Genomic DNA, 25,442 nt, shown 5'->3' on the forward strand with positions numbered 1-25,442 from the left:
TAAAAAGCATTTGATGTTTTTAGTAAGTTTAACAATTATCTTAATTGAATGATTTGGTTACTTCAATAAACTACGAGTTTATTTTTAAGCTAATTGTGTATGTTTCTCATATTTTCATAGAACATGTGATGTATCTTGCTGTAGCTCTTTGCCTCTTCGAGAGATGCCGAGCTACGAGGTTCTGATGGAGGAGATGGAGTCGCTGAAGAGACACCTCTCCCAGACGGACTCGCCCACCGTCCTTTGCCACAACGACCTTCTCACAAAAAACATCATCTACAACTGTCAAGAAGGTGAGGAGACCCTCAGATGAGAAAGCATGAGAGGTGATACGTTTGTTGATTGTATGTGACTAACCCTTCCAGCGTCAAAAATCACACACACAAAAAATCAAATCAAATCAAATCAAATTTTTCCTCTAGAAACAAATTTTTGTAGCAATCTTTTTAGGTTTTCATTTATCACACAGTATCTGCAAAGCTAATCAAAGTGGCTCCAAAGAGACGAGCTGCTACTTTGACCCCTTTGCTTTAAGTAAAATACCACAAAGGTTGTTTTTTGTCAGTCCACACTGATCGAGCTGTTTGTCAGGTTGTCACGGTAACCCTTTCCTCCCCTCATCAGGGTCGGTGAAATTCATCGACTACGAGTACGCTGACTACAACTACCAGGCTTTCGACATCGGGAACCACTTCAATGAGTTTGCTGGTAGGTCTGAGCTGGTCTTTCACACATTAACACAATAACTCCACTGTTATTCACGCAGTAACAACTCATATGTACAGAATGTAACGAGTGAAAACATTTTCTGTCGTTTTTTGGTGAATAGGTGGATTCAGTACGACTTTCAGTTTCTCTATATGTTCTGAGATGTTCATCTTTCAGATTCTTTGTGATAGTCAGAATGCATTCATGTTCATATAATAAAGTGTAGTCCAACCATTATAAAATTATTATGGGTTGAAAATGATTACCAGGTGGAAGCAAAACTGTCTAAAAGTGTCTAAATACGGGCTTTGTTCTGTGGCGAATGCTGAAATAGAACGTTAAAAAGAAAAATTGAAGAAGAAGAAGGCAGGTATTTCTTTTTATATGTTTAAATATTTAATATTCTTTATTCCAAGCATTCCTCTGGATGTAGCGAAATGGAGCTCCTCTCCTGTCTCATCCATTGCTGGCTACTAAATTTTTGTTTCAAAGCACAGAAACGCTCTGAAAAACACGAAGAGTCACGTTGTGGAAACTAAAGGAGCTTCATCCAATCATCCTAAACCTTCAGGCTCTACTGCAACAACAGATTAGTATCACCTATTAATTTGAGTTACTAGACAAAGAACTGAAAGCAAAATAATATCCTGCACTATGAGCACTGCTAAGCAAACAGTAAATGGTGAGGACATTCACTTTTGCTTAAGTGTGTGAATTAAAATAAAACAAATATTGGAATGAAGGTTATACATGACATTATGATGATGAAAATGACATATTTTGGTATCAACAAAAATCATTGTTAGCCTGTTTGTTGTCAGGCTGTACACTTCTGTTTACATTTTGTTGTGTGTTTATACCATGAAACCTCAAGGTCATTATCCTGTGATGTCAACACATGCCTATTTTCAGTCACAGAATAATTTATATAAAAACTCTTTTCTCATTTAAGTCATCCTCTTCTTTTAATCCAGACAGTGGCACGCCCAGAATATTTTCACCAGACCAGGGCAGTAACATGCTACGTTTTGGGGAAATTGTAGTCGGCAATTTTACAGAGGAGCCATCGATTCGACACGTTGAAATGACACACAATTTTTTTATGAACTTTTTGATGCTGTGGGAGCTTTGGTGGAGCCAGCTGAACATTGTCAGAAAAAAACAAAACCATACCATCATCCTCCCACCACTTCCTGCCGTCTTCTTTGTCGTTTTTGCCAGTAGCAACATCTGGCTGTTGATCACGTGACTCGTGTGATGTGAAAAACCACGTCATCATAGCACAGAAACTTTTTCTTGAAATTGCTGCATTTCCATTAAGTGGATTTATTTTGTAATTTTAATTTGCACAATGTAATGTTTAATGGAAAAGTACCTAATATAGTTATTACATTAGGTTTATTAACCCTGGCCAATGGGTGACTATGGTTAAAAAAATTTCACACACACACAAGCAAACAATTATTTATTTATATATTATTTTTTCAAGAGGGGTCAATGACTCCCTTGTCTCCCCTTTGGGGTYGCCACTGAATCCAGATACACTGCATCTAAAGAAATGTGAGGAAAAGACGAAAGAATTTTTTGCAACATCTGTTCACAGATTGCGAATTAGGCAACTTTAAAACCGTTTGCTAAGTACAAATAGATAATCATTGCCTATATGGTGACTTAATGTATAATAAATTATTTAAAGAACATATCCAGTTGTCTTTCACAGATAATATGCGAAGGAAATGTTATTTTTAACCTCTAAAGATAAGGTTTCCTATTTCAAAGTAAACGGGCTCCGTTGGAAGTCTGAAAACCTTCTAATTAAGCTGACAGTAACTCGTCGTATGTGTGTGTGTGTGTGTGCGCGTGTGTGTGTGTGCGTGCGTGTGCCTGTGTGTGTGTTGTGGCCAAAGGTGTGACTGACGTCGACTACAGCCTGTACCCGAGCCGGGAGCTGCAGAGGGACTGGCTGACCGCCTACCTGGAGAGCTACAAACGCAGCACTGGCCGCAACGTCACGGTTACCGACGAAGAAGTCACGAAGCTCTACGTTCAAGTCTGCAAATTCTCTCTTGTAAGTCAGAATTATAGCCCAACCTGAGCACGTTGTGAGGCACTGGAGAAATTTTAAAAGTCATCTTTTTTTTTTTTTTTTTTTAAGTTTTCCTTTCCTTCTGTTTAGTTTATAGTTCTGGGCAAATTCACACAAAGGAGAGGAGGAGGGGAAAAAACCACTCACATTATGAGATTAGTGCTCTCGTTTCAGCAGCATCCAGATGTGCGCAGACCTCCGAGATGACAGAGTGGGCATCACCTCACCGCCGCGTTCTGATCATTTACTTTTCCAGCAACAACCCCCCCTGTTTTTGTCCCCCATTCCCCCTCCCCACTCCCAAGCCCCCTAAAAGCAAAACCAAACCATCCTGTTTAAGCCACCGCCGCTCAAAGTATGATGGACTCCGTCCGAGTTGATTAGAAGCTACCGCAGGGGAAAAATGAAAGGCGGCAGCCAAAATTATTTTTCTTATGACCACAATTTTCATTCTTTGGTGGCTCAAGTGGTGCTGAGCTATCTGTCTGAAAGTACTTCCACAGCTCCAACACAATATGCAGAATTGTCCAAGCAATTTAGAGGCAGGGGGGGTTGGTGTGAATTTCTCTTGAAATAGCCCAGAAGTGATGAGGAAGCATATTACTTTTTAAAATAACCCATGCTTTGGCCAAAAAAAAAAAAAAAACAGAGAGGGAGGGAGAAATTAGAAAAAAAAAAGCAGGGAGTGGGGGGCTGAGGGGAGTCGGATGGGGTGAAATACGGCCTGGAATGAAGTGGGAGAAGTGATAACGTCTTGTTGATTGAATTCAGATTTTCGGTGACAGACCGAGGAGGTTTTTTTTTTTTTTTTTTTTTTGACTGGGGAGATGAGAGAGAAATTGTTCACTGACACGTAACAAGCCAAGTTTCCAACTGCACTCGTTTCGACGCTCCGTGTGTCAGGATGTCTGCTGCATTAAAACAGGGAGCCTCGGCGGCGATGGCCCTGTTTTCTGTTGTAAGTGTTGGGTTTGATTAATATTTAGCATCATTCTCACTTCTCTCCACTCATGATTATTTGAATCGTAAATTTCAAAAGAAATATTCACTGGCTTCTCAATTATTAAATTTAGGGAAGTAATTACAATTTCAGTATTTTTTATGTTTTTTATTTTAACTGTTGCTGATTTTTTTTTTGTTCAAAAATCCTATTATTGTGACTAAATTGTAAACAGCTTCACATTATAGTTCCTTAATGCACTCTTTCTTTATTTGGTGGCTGCACTTTGGAGGATTACTATGTTTCACAAATGTATACAGCAAACTCTGCAACTAATATCTTGTAAAATAACTTCCTACATGACATTGTCATGCAAACCAGAATCATTCAGTCTTGAAAAAGCTGGAAATTGATTTCTAGGACTGGATAAGTATGAAAAAAATTGAGCATTGAAAAAATGTTTTATTTCTTTTCCTTCCTCCATCTGCTAAAAAATAAATGTGATCACCTTTTACATTTTAGCCTTTTGATATAAATCAAACTTTATCTTTTGATTTGTTACATCACACCCTGATTTTTTTATTTTATCTGATACTTCAGTATTTAGATTTTTGTTGTACTGCACACTTCCTGGTATACTAAAATAAAACAAATAATCATTTCATAGCCTGTTCAATCAACTCTCAATTTTTTTAGTTAGGTTGAGTTGGACCTAGGTAAAAAAATATTTTTGAAAATATAATAAAAGTAGCAAAATTAAGAAACTGCGCCTTAAAGACTGCATTTATCTGCTGGAGTGATAGAGTTTGATGAAAACAAAAACAGCAAAATGACTTGATACCACGCTCTGGAAATTGGAACCTAATTTTTGCATCTTCACATTTCGTGACTTTTGAACCCGATGTGTTTCAGAGCTGGTTCGGTGTCAACATTTTGTTCTCAAATGTCCGAAATGCTGTAAAAACTGAGAAAAACAAGTAATGTTTGACAATTTTTTTTTAAATAAACATGCAAATCGAGTGTAAAAGGAAATTACATCAATCTGTATTGAGCTCCTTTTGCTCTGACACCCCTAAATAAAACCAAGACAACTGTTTTTTTTAGATTATTTGTTAAAAGAGAGTAAAAGTAAACCACACTCCACAATTTTGCTCTATTTTGTCTTCATACTTGGAAATCTGGATAAAAACACATTTATTTATTTATTTAAATTAAATAAAAATGACGTGTGAAAATTCAAGGGATGTGAATACTTTTGCAAGTCACTTCATATGAGTAAGTAAAGTCAGTAAAATGTTTTCATAAAGGACCTATCAAAGAGTCACAAACAGAAACAAAAACGTACGAAATGTAGCAAACTTTTTAGAATTCTATTCTTTTTTTTTTTTCCCAACTAGTTTAGCTCGGTTAGTTTTACCTCATTCGTCAAATTGACTAAAATGCCAAACGACTCAAAGCTGCGACACAGGCTGGGGAAAAAATCAAGCTGAACTGATTCAACGGCAAAGCCTCAGCTGATAATATCCTCCAGTGGAAGAAGCTGTGTGGCCGATTGCCAAAGATGTAAAAAGAGCGAAGCTTCCCGTGTTCACCTCCAGCGAAGACGCAGTGGGGCCCTCGCAGCTCGTCCTCTTCCTCCACAGGGATCCTCCGCCCCTCCCCCCCGCCCCTCGTCTGCCGCTCCTGCGTCGTCGCCGCTCAGGCCCGCCGCTCCGTGGTGTCGCTCTTTCCTCACGTCTCCGTCGTCCTTTTTTTCTTTTTTTTTCCCTTTCTCTCTCTCTCTCTCCTCTGACTCCCCTCTGCTCGGCGCTAGATTAACGCTCCTCCTAATGAAGAGCAGTTACTAATCATAGTGGAAGCGCGCTCAATCTTTTTTCCCCCAACTAAGGACGGAGATTAGAGATGAAAATCTGCCAGGTTTGGCGGGGGAAGCCAAGGGAAACCACACAATGCTCCACAAGCATTTCATTCCACCCTTTATTTGATTATCAAATAAAAATGTGATTATATCATTGGGCCGCAGAACAGAGGCCTCCGTCTGGATCTTATTAGGACGTGCCATTAGTGGCCTTACCATGAAGATTTACAATAAGGGTGGAGAACAACAGAAATTTATGGAGGCATGGAAGTCCGCAAGCCTAAGTGAGCAAGGCCATTAAGGAGGGAACCATTCAATACAGAGGGTTTGTCATTCTGACTGGGCGGCGCACAACTGGCATGCAGCGGCAGCAGTTTTGGAAGCGGTTACAACCCGACAACTGGAGGTCACACTGTGTTTTTACAACCCTTGCAGCATGGCACGAGGAGCTGTAACCAAACATTAAACTACAGCACTGCTGCAAAAATAAGCTTCAGGTCCACACTCTCTACTTCCTTAAAGTCAGTTCAGAGTCTCCACATACGTTTTTTCCTCCCTCGAGGTTGTTTAAGAAAAGATGCACATGCCTGACCCCCACGTTGGCTCCCACCTATCGGAGGCGGCGGGATCCTGAGGAAGGGAGCTCTTGCAACCTAATGGGATTTTTTTTATTTATTTTTTTTATCACCTTTTCCTTGAAGATGATTTGAATCTCTGCAGAGACTATAGACCCCGTCGCATGTTATTGTTTACATCTGGAAATTTCATGGATGTAAACAACGCTGGAAGGCAGCGTTGTTTAGAGAACAATTTCTATGGAAATTGTTCTCTTTCCATAGAACAATTTCATTAACAAAATGAACCCTGGAGATGTAGGTGTTATTAATTTATCGCAGTGCGCCGCAGGAAAGGGAAAACAATGCAGAAAAACAATTGGACAACAGCTCAGAACCATTCATATTGTTCTGTGTTTTCACTGCATGCTGGCTACGCCATACACAGACCCATTGCCATAGCAACTGACTGACAACTGCTCCGGATCAGGATGCAACCCCAAAGTAAATGCAAACATTTCCCACACAAAAAAACCAGAACATTCAGTCGGTTACAGTATTATGTTTTCAGGCCTGACGTTTATTTTGCGATTACTAGTAATTGGTCGTCTGAACACAGCAGCGGTTGATTTGCTCATTTAAACACCTGCTCTACTCATGATCTGTCGGAGGGTCAGTGTCTGGGACGCAACTGAAACACACCAAATTCTGCAGCACAATGTGACTTGTTTTTAATAAGCAATATACATAAAGACCTGCTTAGCTCGGCTGTAAATGGTAAATGCCCTTTACTTGTATAGGTCTTTATCTAATCAAGATGACTTCTCTTAGTCATTCCCACTCTGACAGTGGTAAGCTACAATGTAGCCACAGCTGCTGTAGAATTTTGCCCAGGGACACAACAACCACTGAGATGAACAGAGCGGAGATTCAAACCAGCAACCCACCAGTTACAGGACAATTTCCATTGACTGTTTTTGTAGTTATTTAGTAAAAAATTGAGATAGAGCCACAAAAACGTTAGCGAGGCCTAAGCCTGACCAACCTTTATTCAGATCATAGTTTTTATTGAGGTGATTTGTGATTTCCACAAATTATTTCTCTTTTTCCTCCAACAGGCATCCAACTTCTTCTGGGGTCTCTGGGCCATCCTGCAGTCCCGATACTCCTCTATCGACTTTGATTTCCAAAGGTTTGTACACATGGTGACGGGTCTCTCATCGCCGAGGTTGCCTAGAGAGCTGTAACAGAAACAGGGTTAAGACTCAACACAGTGATGATATCCTTCATTAAATGAAAGCATATTTCTTTTTCTCACTCTTGCGTAAAAGCAGAATGATATCCACATCTCCTCTTCTTGTCACTTCTCCTTGTAGACAAAATATTTACTTGGGGTAATTCCCTGCTTCTCGTCACTGTTGCGCCACACATCACGATAGGATGAAAGCCAAAGCTTTCATTAAGACTTTCAAAGGATGCCAGAGCTTAATTTCTTTTATTTTTAAATTTACAACAGCATGCATTAGGGTTATTTATCTTAAACGAGTCCAGGAAACATTCCTCATCGCCGGCAACCAGACAGTAAAGTTCAGGAGGGCACGATGCTTCCCTCCACACCCCCACCTTTCACCCTGATGTCTCGCTTTTCCTTTGTGCCCCGCTCCGGCAACAGTTGTGATCATGATCCTAATCACTATTGACATACGGCACCCTCCCCTCTGTGTGGCTTTCTCCGGCCGCTTGCTAGATCAGCAACGGGGGCCCCCGCCACATTTCGATATGGGCCTCGGAGGAAATGTGATCCAGAGGGGTGCTGGGGCACAGAGGCGCTATTGTTTCAGTGCTGTCGACCCAGCCTCGCTATACGTCTTGCATAGCCGTCTGCTACTTTAAGCCGCTGGCTGAGGTTGTCCTAAAGTGCATGTGGAGGGTTGGGTTACCTTTCTTTAACTGGAGGGGTTAAACTAAAATGAGCTCTGAGAGCAACGGTAACGACAGGGAACCAAGTCTGATCTTTGAAAGCGGCGCTACTCCGCTAACCTCTCCCATCCCTAAATACACGCTCACAACCATTCAAATTCTTTGTGTCTGCTAAAAGTCATAATTCTTTATTTTAACAGGCTCAACAAAAAGAAACATTGACAGCCAGGGTTCTGCTGCCTCTCTGCTTTTTGTTTTTCATTAGCCTCTGTTTGAATGAAAGAAACAATAAAATGAAAAACTCTGGGACAAAGAGCAACTGTTGTACTTGTAGCTAACAGATTGTTAGCTAAATGCAAGACTTGCCCTGCATTTCTATTTCTATTTTTGAAGTGACCCTCTTCATTTAAACTTGAACTTATGGGTGACTGCTCAGAGATGATGAGCATGTTGCCAAAAAATAAATAAATAAATAAATAAATAAATAAATAAATAAATAAATAAATGTAAGCTGACTAGCAGCAACATGCTAGCAATTAGCTTTCAAGCTAATGTAGTTCATACCAAAAGTTCGATCTTAGTATAACCTCACACTCCACACTAGGAAAACTTGTGGGATTTTCTAACTCTTGCACTTTTTGACCAGGTCAACTATAGCAATGCGACTTGGTAATGTATTTCTCAATATTTTGTACATTGACATAATGTAACACTCTGTACCATTTATATTTTTCTAGTAAAGTTTTTACTCATCACGTCTCTTATACAGTACATTAGATATCATATATAATTACTGTCGTCACATGAATCTTTAATGTTTATACCAGTCATGTTGACGTTTAGCGAGCGAGTGCTGTCTGTGAACATTTGCCCAACGTCAGAATGAAACAACATTAACCATTCAGGAAGTATTGACAATGAACATTCACTGAATGCTTGATGGATGTTTTGTGGGCATCTGGAGACATTGTTTGGTTAATGTTGTTTAAATTTGACGTTTGGCAAATGTTGACTCTGAACGTTCGTTCGTTCATTGAATGCTAGCTGGATGTCTGGTAGGTGGTCGATTAACGTCCGCTGACGTTTGTTAGCCGTTTAATGGTGTTTCACCTGGACGTTTGGCGAACGTTGTCTACAAACGTTCACTGAATATTGGATGGACATCTGCTAGATGTTCACTGAACATACACAGACATTATGGTAACCGTTTAATGTGTCATTTTGACGTTTGGTGACCAGTATTCACCGAACATTCATAGCAACTTTTAGGGGACGTTGTCTGAATGTCCAATGCTAGTTAGCTTCACTGCTACTATGCCTGTGACTAACTACATACCAAATTGTGACAGGAGCAACAAAATACCTTTTTTACTGAAGCTACGACATGAGTTACAAAAAAGATAAGCTACATGAGGGCAAAGTAACATTTTCAAAACTGCTAGTCTTCACACTAACGTCCCTACCAGCTGCACTGAAAGTTATTGCTATTGTTCCTTTTTTCATTAATGTCATTGATATAGTCTGCCAAAAAATATCTTTTGTTACTCTGACCTGTTGTAGGCAGCTAAGTAAACTTTAAGTTTAAAAGTGAAGGCAGAAGTAACAAAACTAAATAAAATAAAATAACAAAAAGCAACAGAGAGTAAGTTTTCTGTGTTACATTTGCTTGTCTGGATCGTACAGGATGGACATTAAACCAAAACAAATGAAAAGCAAGGACAAATGAAAGCTCTGTCATATTCCCAAACAGATTTATTATTTATTTATTTATTTATTTATTTATTTATTTTACTGGTGAACTGTTTGTTACAGTTACACACTCCTGGTCATTTATGCAAATTAGATTCTGACATGGTTTATTGACTTCTTGCTCCTTTCAGCTCTGTGTATGGAGGAGTTGACAGCACTGACTCTGACATAATAAACCAGAAGTCTTTTACTGAAGGTTAAATAGACAAAAATAGAAAAAAACAGGCACCATTAGACAGCCTTAAGTAGGTACAGGTTCATAGCATCTAAAGGACAGCTTCTGATGCTATGAGCTCCTCACTGCTGGAAAAAAAAGTTATGGGTTTAAAAACTAAATTATATAAAGTTTCCATAAATCCCCCCCAAAAACTGGACTAAAAGCAGCCAAAGAAACGAGGCGATAAATGCATTTAGGGTTATTTTCAAATGAAACTTGTTCAGATTTAATCAGTTTCATTTCACAGCTAGCGTGTAGTAAACAACTTCCTTTAAGGAAAGACCTAAAAATAGACTGGAGCTCAGAGCGAGTAGAAGTTATTTTTGATGAATTAGAATATTTTTTGAATAGTTAATTTATCTCAACAGCTCACTTCACTGAGTTATATAGATTAATCCCACACAGACTGACGCTTTCAAGCTTTTATTTCTATTAATTACGACGATTTTCTGCTTTCATCCGACGAAAACTTGACATTTGAGATTAGATTACAGCAAACCAATAAAAACATTTCGATACAGAAACGTGGGCTTGATGAAAGGTATGGTTAATACCTGCTTAAGGGTTTTGACTTTTAAAAAGGCACTTTTGATCTGACAAAGGAGCCTCGTCGGAACGCAAATTCTAATTCATTGGATGTGCATGTGTGCGTGTGTGTGTGTGCGCGTGTGTGTGTGCGTTTGTGTGTGTAAGAAACTTTCCTCCCAGCCCTCTATCCCCATGAGTCAAATCTTTGCCGACTTCCCAACGAGTGACAGGCGTCACACAGGCCTTGTGCTCTAACCAGGTCCAGATGTGGATGTGACAATGGAGAGCCACAAGGGGAATGTGAACCCGCCCTCCTCCTACCGTCCTTATTTACTTTCCTCTCATGATTTTTATTCATGTGTTGAAAGTGTGTCTGCGAGTCAGCGGTTTCGATTTGTGGACATCCTGGCAGGCCCAGCTGTTATTTGACAAAGACATTATTATGAGGAAATGAACAAGGAGGAGGCCCACTGTTTGGAGTAGACGGGCTGCAAAATTGAAGGAATTGTGCACAAAAGCACATTGTGAAAGGGAATACCTGCGCTTCATGTGAGAGCTGACTCTTTCCCTCTCCCCCCCTCCTTTCTGCTAAATAGAAAAATGTCTCAGTTTCATCTTTGATGGTGATAAACACTGAGCACCCGAGTTTCACCTGTCGACCTTAATATATTTAAGGACGACTGAAATCGTATGTGAATACAGCGGGTCTTAAAGAACTAGGTTCCAGTGTATCGTACACTTAGAAATCAGTGTTCATGATGAAAATTATTAATGCTGCAGTACTTTGTATTTCTAGGGATATACTGGCATTTTATAGCACAATCAAGTAACTGTTAAATATATACATGTATATATACATATGTCAAATATGGCTAGAAATAAATTTGACCTAATTTGACTTTTGTCTCTTTAAGAAACTCCTACTCTCTCTGAAACTCCGCCCTCAGGAAGTCGTCACATTCAGCTCCTTCAGACTAGGGGCAGCATTTTATAAAATCAACTTTTTTGTACTTTACATCATGTTATAATGTTATTCCCTCAACCAAACATACATGGAGTGTTGAATTGATTCTTTCATGCATGCTTGAGGAATCCTTTATTCTCCATGGCAACCATTAAGCTGTGTGAAACGAATGAGCGGACCTAGCTCTGCCTTCGAGGACGAAGTTCCTCCTCTGAGCCCTCTTTTGCGACTCCCCTGCTCAGCTCCTTCAGAATAGCCAGCAGCTATTAGCAAATAACTGGTGAAACTGTGCAACTTCTGAGTTCGTCATAGGATATATTTCTCTGAAACTCTGGTAAAAACATTGTTAAAGGGTTAATAGAAGAACAACGTTGTGATGACTTCCTGAAGGCAGAGTTTCAGAGAGAGCAGGAGTTTTTAAAGAGACAGAGGCCCAATTTCAAGGCATTAAATTACAAAGTCAAATTTCTTTTAAGTCATACAGCATTTTTATAACAGCTGAAGTTAACATAATTACTTAATTGTTCTATGAAATGGCACCATGTGCCTGGAAAACACATAATACCGTCTCTTTAAAGCACATACCAATAATGACACCTCAGACCTGCCACACCAGACAAAGTCAACATGCTGACAGTAACCGGATAGCGCTTTGCGAGACAAGGTTCACTTTGACTACATTTGTTGTGGTGTTTTAATATCATGAGCTCTCGTTGCGCTCCGACACCTTGGTTGTTGCGTTTGTCTGAGCGAGAGAAAACTGTCAGTCATCTAATGGGAGCCCGTCGCTCTCAACAGATTAAGCCTGTCCAGAAAGAAATGCCTCTGAAACCTCGCCAAGCCATAATGAGCGAAGTGAAAATCGTCTGCTGAGTTTTGCCAGGATAACACCAAAAAAAATTGTTCTTTCTCCCAGGATTGTAGGCACATATTCAGCTGCACCAAAAGCATGTGTCTTTGTCATAATCTTGGTGTTGAAGGGTCTCCGATTGGAGTGGCAGGAACAACAAGGAGGAAATAATTCCACTGGCAGAAGACAACAGACCGCTCACTCTGGAACAATAATTGGAGCTCGGGGTTTTTACATGGAAAATGCACGAAGGGTAGCAGAGTGATGGCACACAAGTATCTGAAAAGCATGTGTCTGAATTATCTTTTTTGTCTCACTAAAGCGGTAAGAGCGAGAAAACCGATTCGGCATTGAGGAGTTCAGTGAAAGCACTAATTAAAGGACCAACTCCTCTCCGTGCCTCCATTTTCTTTCGCTTTTCAAACTTCGCTTCATTTCAAAGGGGTATAGTATAATGGCCAAGGGCAACAACGTACTCAGACATCAGATTTATCGAGACGCTCAAACACAGTGAGGTAGGAGCGAGCACAAAACCACTTTCATCATCACCGTTAAGCTGTCCTCTGAAGCTTTCAGACTCAGTACTTTATCCAACAAAGACCCGATGCGGTTTTATTATTCGCAACGTCTGCGAACAAAGGCGCCGTGCCCACCACGGGCTAGAAAACTCCCGCGTGAACTTTTTGTAAAACACACAATAAAGGACGACATTATTGTACATTACCTTGCAACTCACTTGGCAGATAACACTTTACTTTTAGGGTTCATCCTCGCCTGTGCCTATCCGCGGTGACGGATAAACAACATCTAGGCTGTAGGAACAAACAGCGGCAGATAAATAGGAATAAATACAGTCTGAACATCACAAATAGAACAGAGATCTCAATCTTTATTCTTAAGAAAAGTATTTAATTTTTCTGTATAGACAAAGCAGCTCATTTTCCCTTTAGATAAATCCGTCTGGAGGCCCACGTTACTCATGTCACACGAGTAACGTGATCGGCAATCGGACGTTGCCACTAGTCCAAACCACGAAGAAGAAGATGAGAGGAAGTAGTTGGAAGATCATGGTGAAGATAGACGCCTACCGGAGCTTCCTCCAGGATGTTTTTAGAAAATCGGCTTTTAGAAAAGCCAACCAATCCCTCGACGAAGAGAAAGAATGATAACCCCCCATCTTACCCCTACAACATCCACTAACATCAAAAAAGGTCAAATGGAGCAATAAATGGCAGACAATATTGTAAAGGAGCTAATGCTGGCTATTAGCAAGCAAGGATTTTCCCTTGAAAAATCTATGGATGATCTGAAGAGGTCAATTGAATTTATCTCCACTGATTTGCAAGACTTCAAAGAAACATTGAAGACCACAGTAAAGAGAATTGATGAGGCTGAAGAAAAAAAAATCTAAATTCTAGAGAATCAAGTTGTTGAGCGCGTTCCAGCGTGTTATAAATGCCGCTGGAACTTACGTTTGCCGGAGGTTTAAGGGGAAGAGCTCAGGATGAAAGAGATTGACATCTGTCAAAATATAGTTCCAAGCCACAAAGAAAAATTTTCGGATGTAATCGACACAGTGCACAGGCTCGGAAGATCAAATACGGCCAGGGTTCAACCCCAAACGAGGGACGTCATGATCCAGTTCGCTATGAGGCATTACCGGGATGCCGTGTGGGAGATGTCTACCTGACTCAGAGGAAACTGCGCTTCATGGAAGACCCGACCCCGGAGGATCGCGACAAAAGATCATCCATCATCCAAAAGGCGAGGGAGGAGAAAAAGATGGCATATTTCGTCGGAGGGAGAGCATTTGTTGAAAACAAAGAAATATTCTAATGGATATGTTGTTTTAAAGGGAGAATAGCTCCGCTGTTTCATCCAGTTTAAGAGGAGTTAGGTCCCTGTTCTGACTTTTTCTATCCTTCCAATTAAACATTCCTACTTTAAAGTTTATTTCAGTTAACCCTCGAGGCTTAAGAGACATCACTGTAAAAGAAAGGCAGTTTTTCTTTACACAAAAAACTTTGATGCAAACTTTTGCTTGGTTCAGAATCACATTCGTCTAATGAAGATTACAAGTTCTGGAAATGGCAATGGGGCGAGGATTTATGGATGTCCCATGGAAACAGCTGGAACTCTAACTCTTGAGCACAAATTTAATGAGAAGGTTATTTTCACTTAATGGTCATTATATGTTGATAGTTTTCTGTTATTGTCACCAACTTTTTCTGTTGTGAAACATTTATGGTTACTCAAGCATGGCCGCAAAACATTACAGGTAGTTCTTTCTTATCTGATTTCATAAATGAAAGAGGCCTTGTTGATATCTGGAGAGTTAATAATCCAGGTAGAAGAGACTTTACATGGACAAACAGAGCCGGTTCATTACGTTCATTGATTTTTGGTTAATTTCAGAATCCCTTACTCAACTGAACTGTAAAACAGAAAATATGCCGACACCTTTATTAGACCACAAAACAATTGTATTCACTTTAAATTTATCACCAAACAAACCAATTCAGAGATATCCAGCTCATTGGAAACTTAATAATTCTCTCTTGCAAAATGAAACTCTAAGGGAAATAATAAGACATGAGATCTGCTGCAGAGGAAGGTAATTGTCAAAAACAATGGGAACTTTTAAAATTTGAGCTAAGAAAATATTTTATGGAATTTGGTTCTAAACAAAGAAAGGAAAAAAAGTAGAGGAAAATACTTTGATAACAAACCTTACTGCTCTATCATCCATTTTGCCAGAAAACCTGTTTGAACCACAGCAAGCAGAACTTCCATCATTACAACTAAAACTAGATCAATGATACATAAATAAAGTTAAAGGTGTGTTTGTTCGATCAAGAGCGAAATGGTTGGAGGAGGGTGAGCAGAAATCCAGTTACTTTTTTAATCTAGAAAAACAAAGACAGAATAAAAATAATATAAATAGACTCTCCTCAAATGGTAATATTGTAGATAATCCAAAAGAGATATCTAAGATCTATTATAAAATGTTATATACCTCAAATATCTCAGGTACCCAAATGAATGATCTCTTTAAGAATCTTGGTGATGTTAAAACCATCTCAAAAAGATCAGTTTGTGATTCACATATAACACTTGCAGAAATTTTGGATGCTGTTAAAAAACTTAAATTAAACAAAATCCCCAGGCACCGAKGGGCTGACATCTGAATTTTATAAATTATTCTCTACCCTTTTTATTGAATGTTTTTACAGAAAGTATATAAAGAACAACTACCAACATCACTACGTAAAGGCCTAATTACACTAATTCCTAAACCGCACAAAGAGGCATTAAGTTTAGACAATTGGTGCCTTATCACTTTATTAAATAATGATTATAAAATACATGCTCTATGTTTGGCTAATAAATTAAAATCCATACTTAATGATGTTATTGGAGAAACTCAAAATGGCTGTATGGCTGGACGATATATAATTGATAACATAAGACTTGTTTTAGATTTATTAGATTTCTCTGATTTAATATCAGAAAACTGTTTTATTCTCTTTCTGGACTTTGATTCACTGGAACAAGAATTTCTGTTTAAAACACTCGACCTTTTTGGCTTCGGTGAGCAGTTTTAAAAGTCAATACGCACTTTATATGCATTAGGTAACAGTTCAGTTGAACTATCTCATGGAACCACCTGTAGATTTAATATTGAGCGTGGAATTCGTCAAGGTTGTCCAATTTCACCGTTTTTGTTTCTTTTACCTATGCAAATTTTAGCACATTTCATAAAGAACAGCGGCTTAAAGGGTTTTCAAATTGCAGAGAGAGAAGTATGTTTGAGTCAGCTGGCAGGTGATACGACTCTATTTTTAAAAGATTGCTCTCAAATAAATATTGCTGTTCAGCTGGTTAATGAATTTTCTTCAGCATCTGGCCTCAAACTTAATCTCTCTAAATTTGAATTGCTTCCTATAAAACCTGCCATGAAGCGGAAATCCCAGGAATCCCTGTTAAACATAAAGTTAAATATCTTGGTATCTCCATTACAAAAGAAGAAAACCAAAGGTCAAATAAAAATTTTAAGCCCCTTGTTGCTTTAATCCAAAAAAAAATTTATATGTGGTTACAGAGAGATTTATCTATCTCTGGTTGGGTCTCACTGTCTAAAGCTGAAGGTCTTCAGTTTGGTTTATGCTAGTTCAGCACTTTAAGTTTCCAATGAGATCAATTCAAAAGTAGATAAAATATTATTTGATTTTATTTGGACGAAAAAGGTTCATCTTATTAGGAAACATTTAATGACAAACAAGTTGTGCTCTGGTGTATTTAATGTTTTAGATTTTCAAATTCTTCCTTTAAAATCAAGAGGATCAAAAGGTATCTTCTAAATCCAAACTCGCTGTGGAACTTTATATCCACATATGTATGTGAGGCGTTTGGTGGTTTATCTTTTCTTTTAAGATGTAACTATAGTATTGAACAAAATCCCAGTTAAACTTTCCAGTTTCCATAAACAGCTACTGCTTTGCTGGAATTAAATACATAAACATAACTTTTCCCCACACAAATACTATATTTGGAATAACAAAGACATCTGCTATTAACATAAATCTATTTTTCTTAAAAAATGGTTTGACATTGTTTGTGTACATCAGATTTTCAACAAAGAAGGTAATACTTACTCTTATGATGAATTTCTGACCACATATAATTTTCCTGTACTGCCTAAAGGATTTGCAATCGTATTTGATGCTTTTCCTTCTGGGGTGAAAATATTACTGTCATCCTCTGTTCAACACTTAACAGAACAATTATTCATTGGTAAATCTGACCCATTTTTTTAAAGTAGAAAAACTAATAAATGTATTATAGAACTAATAATAAGAGATCATATAAGCAAACCAGTTTCTACTTTTTTTTGAGACAATATATTTAATGATATTTGCTGGAAGGATGTTTGGTTATTGCTGAAGAAATATTTAATAACTAATAAGATTCGAGAAGTGTCTCTAAAGATTCTACATAGATGTTGTCCTGTTAATAGTAAAATCTTTAAATATCACCCTAATGTAGACCCTCTATGTTCATTTTGTCACAATTCTGAGGAAACCGTAACTCATCTTTTTTGGGACTGTTCTTATACTTTGGAAAGATATTTTTTTACTCCTAAAAAGAAAAGTGGAAATAGATGTACCGTTTAACTTTAAAACTATTTTATGTGGCTTTTTCTGTTTAAACACGCCACAAAATAAGGTATTTGTTATAAATTTAATATTAATTTTAGCAAAATGTAATATCCACAGCTGCAAATTTCTTAAATTGAAACCCAAATGTAATGCTTTTTATGCCTATGTTTCTTCATATTTGTATTCTCTTAAATACTGCACCAACACTAAAGCTTTAAAGATGAATTCAATTTGTGACGAATTTCTCATGTAACAGATTAACTGCTGTATTTAACCTCGTCCTGTTTGTAATTTTTGCTGTTACTTTCCTTAAACCTCATCGTTCGTTTAGTTTCTGTTTACCTAACTTGTTGTACATATTATTGTAATAAAAAAGAAACTTCCTAACTAGCTAACATTTAGCAGCTAACATCTAATAAGATCACTTCATTTAAAGCTGATCTTTTTTGTAGTTTTTACTCCAAACTAAAGGCCACTTTCAGCTATATTTTTTAAATTAGAAGAAGCTACACTTCATACTTGTTTCATACTTAACACTTTTAATGTAGTTTTACTTTAACAGCTATTTTTTTCCCCAGAAATGTGACTTCACCTTAGAAGCACCTCATTATTGGATAACTTCAGTCTGTTGATTCAGTTCTCACAGCAACCCTGTTCCTCAAAACTCGCTTAAATCGAGAGACATTTAAACACAAAGATGATAATAACATTTATTTAGCACCCTAATTTGTGGGTTTATAGTTACTGAAATGTCTGACTGCTCCACACTCTGTTTTTAATATAAATGCATTCTCACAATACACCCACATGACACCAATACACTCAAGGTAAGTAACAGATTCACAGGATGAGCCTGGGATGAAATAATGTACATTTATGCCAGTGCTTTGATGAAATACTGTAACTATTTAAACATAATTTATTCCTGTGTGGAACTGAGCTTTGATTTAAGATTTACACTTCCAAACATTTCTGGAAAGTAAAACTATTGCTAATAGAACAATTTTATATAATCGTGTTAAAAATGATCATTTTTAGGTTTGAAACAATACATGACTTTGTTTGAACGGGAATAAAGTCACGTAAAAATAAAGAAAAGATGTGGAAGACAATTTCATAAATGCTTATTCCAAAAGTTCGTTAGTTAAATGATCATATTTTTCAGTTCATAACTCCTGGTCTTTAGTTTTAGGGACAAGTGAATGATGCGTATATGTAATCCAGAAAACCTGAGTTCTTTACCACAATAAACTTTATCATAGCGTTTGTGCGTCAAACTGAGAATTGTTATATAATCTATTAAAATACGCTGCAACTGATCAAGTAATATAAATATGTTTTTTTTCCCTTTGTACTCTATTTTTATTGTATGTTTTTTCTTCCTTTTACGTCCTTCTGAAGCTTGGATTTCTGCGTTGTGATGAAATGACAGAGACAACGTTAGAAATAACCAAAACAAACAGGAGTCACGTTTTTTTAGTTTAGCACATTTCAGCAACAAGGCTGTTCAAAGTGCTTTGAATAAAAAAATTAAAAAACGCTTTATGAAACAAGCATTTTGTCAAATGTCACAATTAAAATCATCTAGCGAGTTATATATTGATTCAACGTTTTGTATCAATATATAATATAAAGGCAGCTCTAAACAGGTGGATTTTCAGCCTAAATTTAAAGGAAGTCAGTGTTTCAGCAGTTTTGTGGTTTTCTGGAAGTTTGTTCCAGATTAACGGAGTGTAGAAACTGAGCGAGGTAGAACTGGGGTGATGTGCTCAATAAAAACAACACAGATGCAAACAAATGTTGAAACTGGTTAAAGATGTATTTCAAGTGTCATTCAAACCCAATTCCATCACAGTTTCTTTCTACTTCCTGCTCTCTGTTTTGTCCCCAGGTACGCCAAAGCTCGACTCAGCTACTACTTTGAGAAGAAAGAAGAATACTTCGAATTGACGCCGAGCCAGTTAACCAACTAGACTATTGAATTAAACCTTGAAGCGACCTCATCCACTGTCATTTTTATTTTATTTTTTACAGGCCACGACACTCGAAAAGCCCATTGCTGAAGCGTCAACGTAAAGGAGCCAGCCTGTAAAAGTGTTTCCTTTTGTTTGTTATTTCAGTCCATAGGGAGATTTAATGTGTTTTGCTATCGCCGTGATTTATTGAATATTTATTTTACCACAGTCACTATGCCGATAAGCCTGTTTGGCAAATTGAAACAAAGCTCATGCCAGAAAAGCATTAATTGTTCCCACAGCCAAGTTGCATGAAGCCACAAAAACTGAGCCTGATCATAAAAGCCATAAGAGGGTTATTTGTGGGCTTATTGAGCGTGTACCACAGTCCTGATGGAAAACAAGTTTTCATGTCAGCTTAGTCAAAGTTGGAAGTTATTGGGAAATCTTTCCGTTTCCTCAGAGCACGCTGTACAGCAGCTGTCGGCACCTTTTCCAGAGTTTCCCAGCATTAGGTAGCGTAACGTTTCCTTTGAAATGAGTGGAGCATTGTTAAAGTGTTCAAATTGTCTTAACGCCTAGCTTAACCTGCTGCAGCATAACAAGCTGCTAATTTACCAGAAGGTAAACAAATCTGACACGAACTGAGCCCTTGAAATTCTTGTGAAACACCGAATGACTTAACAACACAAGTCATTTGAGGTAGTTGCATCTTTTTCATGCTTTGTCGTTTGATTTTTTTGTTTTTTAAGCCTCTTGAAGGAGAGAAAGGCAACGTGTTTGAGCTGATGTCTGTTTGCTGACAAGCTGGTCTTCACACCACGAACACTATAGCTTTCAAAAACTAGATTGATGCCACAATTATACTCTTTTTTTTCTGTCAGAAAATGCTTATCATTATATCTAGTGCCAGAAAATTAGCCATAAAACATTGTTTTTATTGTTATGCCGTTATGACACTCGCTGTGTCATTTAGAAAGAATGGGTCAGCAGAGCACGAACCGGCTTGAGTCATACGTCACATCACAGTTGATTTAACTGAATGTTTAACATTCTCCATTTATTACAGAGAGCAACTTAGGGAGGATTCAAATATATGTATGCCAGGAAAGGTAATTAAAGAAAAAGTTAGCTAAAGTTGCAAAAATCTGTGTGTACTGCTTGCAAATCATTTGAAATCTTTTTTTTTGTTTTGCATTGTTTTGTTTCTCTGGTTTAAGTTTTTGCTAGAAATACAATGTGATGCTAAAGTAACCAGCTGCGTTCTAAAAATTAACCATCCCTGTTTAAATGTCTTGGTTCTATTATTTTGCTTCAAAACACCTGTAGTGTGATCTTCATTTAGAACAATGTAATTTTAAAAATGAGCCTCGAGCTAATATTTTTTCTAAAGGGTCATTTGGTTCCGGTCGTTTTCGGAAGGTTCCTAACAGCTTGCCATCTGGACTTGGTTATATTTGGTTACTGTACCTTCCAAACATCCTCCACATCTTTTAGGTTGTGAGGTCGTCTGTTTTCCGTAACTCTTGTCTGATGACTCAGCAAATTTAATTTCATTTTCATGAAATCAGCAATTTGTCAATTTGGATCTGTGATTGGGTTCGCTAGTTGCATTTCATAATTTGACGTTTCGAACATAAATTTGCTTAACGGAAATCCTTTTCGATAAAAAATTTTGCCGCTAGAATGAGGTTTTATTTATTTCTTTTTTGGCCATTTCCATATTGGCTAATTTTAGCAAAACTGCAACGGAAACACTTTTGTTTCGCCTGAGTCACACGATCAATGACTAGATGTTGCCACTGGCGCAAACCACGGAGAAGAAGCTGACAGGAAGTGGTTGAAGGATGACAGCGCGGCCAATCGCATGGACCAAAGTACTAACAAGTCATTTTAATTGTGTTTCTTATTTAATCGATGCACGTTGGATTTTATGCAACATTGGTGGAATATGGACAAAGATCACGTTCGTAATGGAGATGCAGCCACTGTGATTGTGGACAGATCCAACTTCATCTTCGTCTCTTTCACAGGAACTTGATTGTTTTGGGTTGAGATTAGTTTGCATTTACAGTTGCTCATATGTTCATCCACAAACGCCTCAGCAACACGACGAAACCTCTAGTAGTCTCCAGACCGGGGTCATCCTCTCTCAAACTTAACTGCTATCGTGGTTAGATAACTACAAGTTAAACATAATAACATAAGTAAACATAAATGAGCAACGTGATTAATAGGCTCAACACAACCCACTTAGAGATTCTTCCTATGTTAATTTATGGCCTCAAGAGCTTTAGAAATGAAAAGCTGTGTTTAAAAGAGGCTTCCAGTGATCAAAGGTGCTGCAGTCGTGTCTCATGTGGTTGGTGTGGTCACCACACCTTGAATCAACGCAAAGACTCCCTGAGGCACAAATGACGGGGACACGTTCTCAGGTGAAGCATAACCTTGTCTGCTACTAACGTTTAGACACTTTATTTTTCAAGGAATGGAAATGTTTACATTTAAGTAATGATTTAATTTACGGAGCACAATCTGACATTTATGGAGAAAGAGGTAATGTGTATGCTAGAGGGTCAAAAACCTTGGAAAATTATACGAAAAACAAACCTGTGAAGCACTCAGGTTTGTTCTATTAAGCTTCGTCTTATTTGAAAGTGGAAACATGAGTAACATAATTGAAAAATATGTAAACAAGGGTGGTTAAACATTCAGTTAGGTTTATCTTACCTTTATCTTTAAACCATTTAAATACAGAGCTGTATTTAATATTCATTATTTGTTAAACGTGTCAGTAATCAGAGTACATAATAAACTCTGTAAAACTCCATTCAGCTTATTTATGTAGCACCAAATCATAAAAAAGGTCAAAATACAAGACAAGCTGATCAAACTTGTTCAATCCCAGACAGATCAAATCCAATCTACTCCAGCTGTTTATAACACAGTGCAGTGAAGACCAGTTTATTATACAAACTAGTCAAAATGGGGAAATCTCAGCCAATGGGATTAAGTTGCTAACATCAAGTATGCATGCGTTTCCATTACAAACGTGCGCAAAACGTCAAGATTCTGCTAAGGGTCGAAAAAAAACAACTCAATTTCGCAATTGGAGTGTTTCCATTAAATAAGAAAGCTAATGAAACAACAGTAATACCAACACCACAATGCTCCAAACTACCAAACGTTTCACATGAAGGAAGCACCGAGTCATCGCTCATCCTTCACACGGTCAGACTGAATTCCCTCATTTATCCCTGCAGCTTATTGGCCATTGAACTCAGACAGGTCAGCTGTTTCACGAAGACCTCTACATACCACGTACTACGAAATCTTGAGTCATTGTAGCCAGTGACTCCGCAGACAGATGGTGACTTCTGCATACTTGTGTTCATGAGCTGTCCCCCAACAGACCTACGCTCACCTCAATTAACACCACTGAGCAAAGTAAAGATGATTTTCTGAGGTTTAAAACAAGCATTGGAATGGGGAGGAAGGGGCTTTCAGGGACCGTCTGTGGCATTGCAGTTGGTGCCAGAAAGGCTAGGTCTGAGTAAAAAACTGCTGATCTACTAGGATTTTCACCACAGTCATCTCTAGTTTACAGAGAAGGGTCCAAAGAAGTGAAAATACCCAATCAGCTGCTGTTGGGCATCAAGAAGAAGACAAACAGGGTCTTGATGACCATTACAACCAAAGAATATAGTATCTGGATGCGCGACAGACCAAACCCTGAACTTACATGGGCTACAGCAGCAGAATACCTCACTGGCTGCCATTAGTAGTCGGAAGAAAATTTGGAAAAATGTAATCCGTCTGAGTCTGGTTTCCAGCTGCAGCATTCTGATGACAGGGTGAGAATTTGACAGAAAATACACTGAAGCATGGATCCGTCCTGCTTTGTATCAATAGTTTAGGGTGGTGGTAGTGGTGTGATGCTGTAGGGGGATTTTCTGAGCACCCTTTGGCCCAGTTATGCCTGAAACTTTCGAAAACTCCAAGACTATAATATGATCAGAGGAAGCTGAGTCATAGCTGCTGAGTGAACTACTGCTGAGTGAGCTGCTAGTGAACGATGTGTCGTTCACTAGTAGCGACTGGATTCCTTCGAACGGTGAGCGGTGGGAATCACCCCAGTTGGTCACAACTGTTTGTTTTTTTTATGACTTTGCTTGGTAMTGGATGATGCTCTGCTTTCAGGTCAACAGCTATTGTTATTTTTATTTAATTCAAAAATATTAAATAAATGAATACAATTCTAGAAAAAGATTAATCAGTTTTATTTTTAACGACTCAGAAAATGATTTTTTTTTTGTTTCTATTAAAAGCAACTCAAGTCTATTTTTCTTTAATTGTGCTTCTAAATCACAAACAGCCTTTAATGTTAATACACAAAACACTTGACATCAACTTAATTTATTATTTCTACCAGTTTGACATCATAGGAAAGCTTTGAATCTGTAAATAACTCAAAATAGACGTGTTCATGGCTTTCTCGCTTTTTTAGGATGAACAAAGAAAACAATACGCGAGTTAAGAGACCAATATTTTCATTTCAGGTTGCGTCATATATTAAGACGTTGTCGCGACGCGGGGCAGTCTCAGGTTAGGTGCTCCGTGACCGTTAAACAGGTTAAGTGGAAAAAGTTTGAGTAGCGCTGACCTAGACGGAACAATTTCTCTTTCTGATCCGCCGGCTTTTCAGTTGGTCTTTGAGGCAATAGCGGCTTTTATGTTTGAACTGAAGAACAATTCATTTCCGTGTAAAGCAAAACGAAGCACACGCCACTTTACAAAGTGAACATGACACACTCAGACACGTCAGCTAGTCCTTCTTCAGGGCATGACTGTTTCTTCCCGTCTTCGTCTCTGAACGAAGCACAAAGGGGGAATGTGAATTGTTGAATTATCAGAACGAATTATGATGGGTCAAATGAAGCGACGACCGGCAACAATGACGTTCTTTACCCTCTCATGGTCACGCACAGTTTCCTCTCATCAAGGCTGCAGCCGTGTCTTTGAGTCAAACAATCCAGCTGCTTTTCATGCTGGCATTTTTCGTTTAGCATATAATATTTAATTAGCAGGACTAATGCGCTCACAAAGGCCCAAGGACTTTGCCTCAAAAAAGGAAAAAATTGTCCTTTGTCCGTCGCCTATTTTGTCGAGAAAGTGCTGTAGATTATTTTTTTTTTCATTTCTAATTGCATTATAAAATAAGTATATGCCTTTATGCAGCGCTTCAAAGACAAGGAAACCCAGAACATGTCAAAGCAATTTCCTTCATTTTTTTTTTTCCTCAACACAATCTTTTTTTTTTTATTCAGGTAATTCTGATTAGCTGTCTGAATATTGTTGAATATCTCCCCAAGGATGCTGACCCTTTGGTATGTGAATAAAACCTGTTTCAGGTTTGCCATTGTTCGCTCGGTAGAAATGAAAACACCAGCATGGGAAGTGTTTGCTTTATGTAAAGACAAATTTAGATTTTTAGGCTCTGTAACAAAAATAAAATTACAATTATTACCAGAAAGGTTTTTGTGAAACAAGCTAAAATTATTTTCTTAATCATTTCATGTTTGACAAACCCAGTAGTGCGGCTGGACCCGATTTAATGGGTTCTGTGCACATTAATCTGCAGATTGTTCTGCTTTTATCTGTAGATCAATGTGTAGTTTTATGTGCAGAGAAAAATTCTTCCCAAAATCAACAAACTTGCAGAGAAACCTGAGCATGTTCTACAAACAACAACAGCATCTTCAGCCAGAGGTTTATTCAGAGTTGCTGGGATGCAGACCTCTACAGCAGATCCTTCATCAGAACCTACGACTGTTTGTAGAAACTGCTATAATATGAATTACAACAACATTTAGCAATTTCAGATTGAGTATTTAAAAATTTGAATTTGACCTAAATTTGAAATTAAATCAAATATTACAGGGGAATAAAATCTG

At 38.1% G+C, this 25,442-nt stretch overlaps 1 protein-coding gene across 2 annotated transcripts in view; it reads left to right on the forward strand.

Moving 5' to 3' along the window:
- LOC103465717 (ethanolamine kinase 1) overlaps positions 1 to 19,536 on the forward strand; it is a 32,817-nt gene extending 13,281 nt beyond the window's left edge. The window contains exons 4-8 of one of the 2 annotated variants that reach the window (XM_008410811.2): positions 145 to 293; positions 625 to 708; positions 2,616 to 2,776; positions 7,265 to 7,338; positions 19,425 to 19,536. In XM_008410811.2, coding sequence (XP_008409033.1) covers positions 145 to 293; positions 625 to 708; positions 2,616 to 2,776; positions 7,265 to 7,338; positions 19,425 to 19,506 — 550 coding nt within the window. In that variant the 3' untranslated portion in view covers positions 19,507 to 19,536. Of the gene's footprint in view, positions 1 to 120; positions 294 to 624; positions 709 to 2,615; positions 2,777 to 7,264; positions 7,339 to 19,424 lie in introns of both variants that reach the window. The other variant, XM_008410810.2, reaches the window with a different exon arrangement.
- Positions 19,537 to 25,442: the final 5,906 nt, after the last annotated feature.

This window comes from Poecilia reticulata, linkage group LG6 (assembly GCF_000633615.1).
Source record: "Poecilia reticulata strain Guanapo linkage group LG6, Guppy_female_1.0+MT, whole genome shotgun sequence".
Lineage (NCBI taxonomy): Eukaryota > Metazoa > Chordata > Actinopteri > Cyprinodontiformes > Poeciliidae > Poecilia > Poecilia reticulata.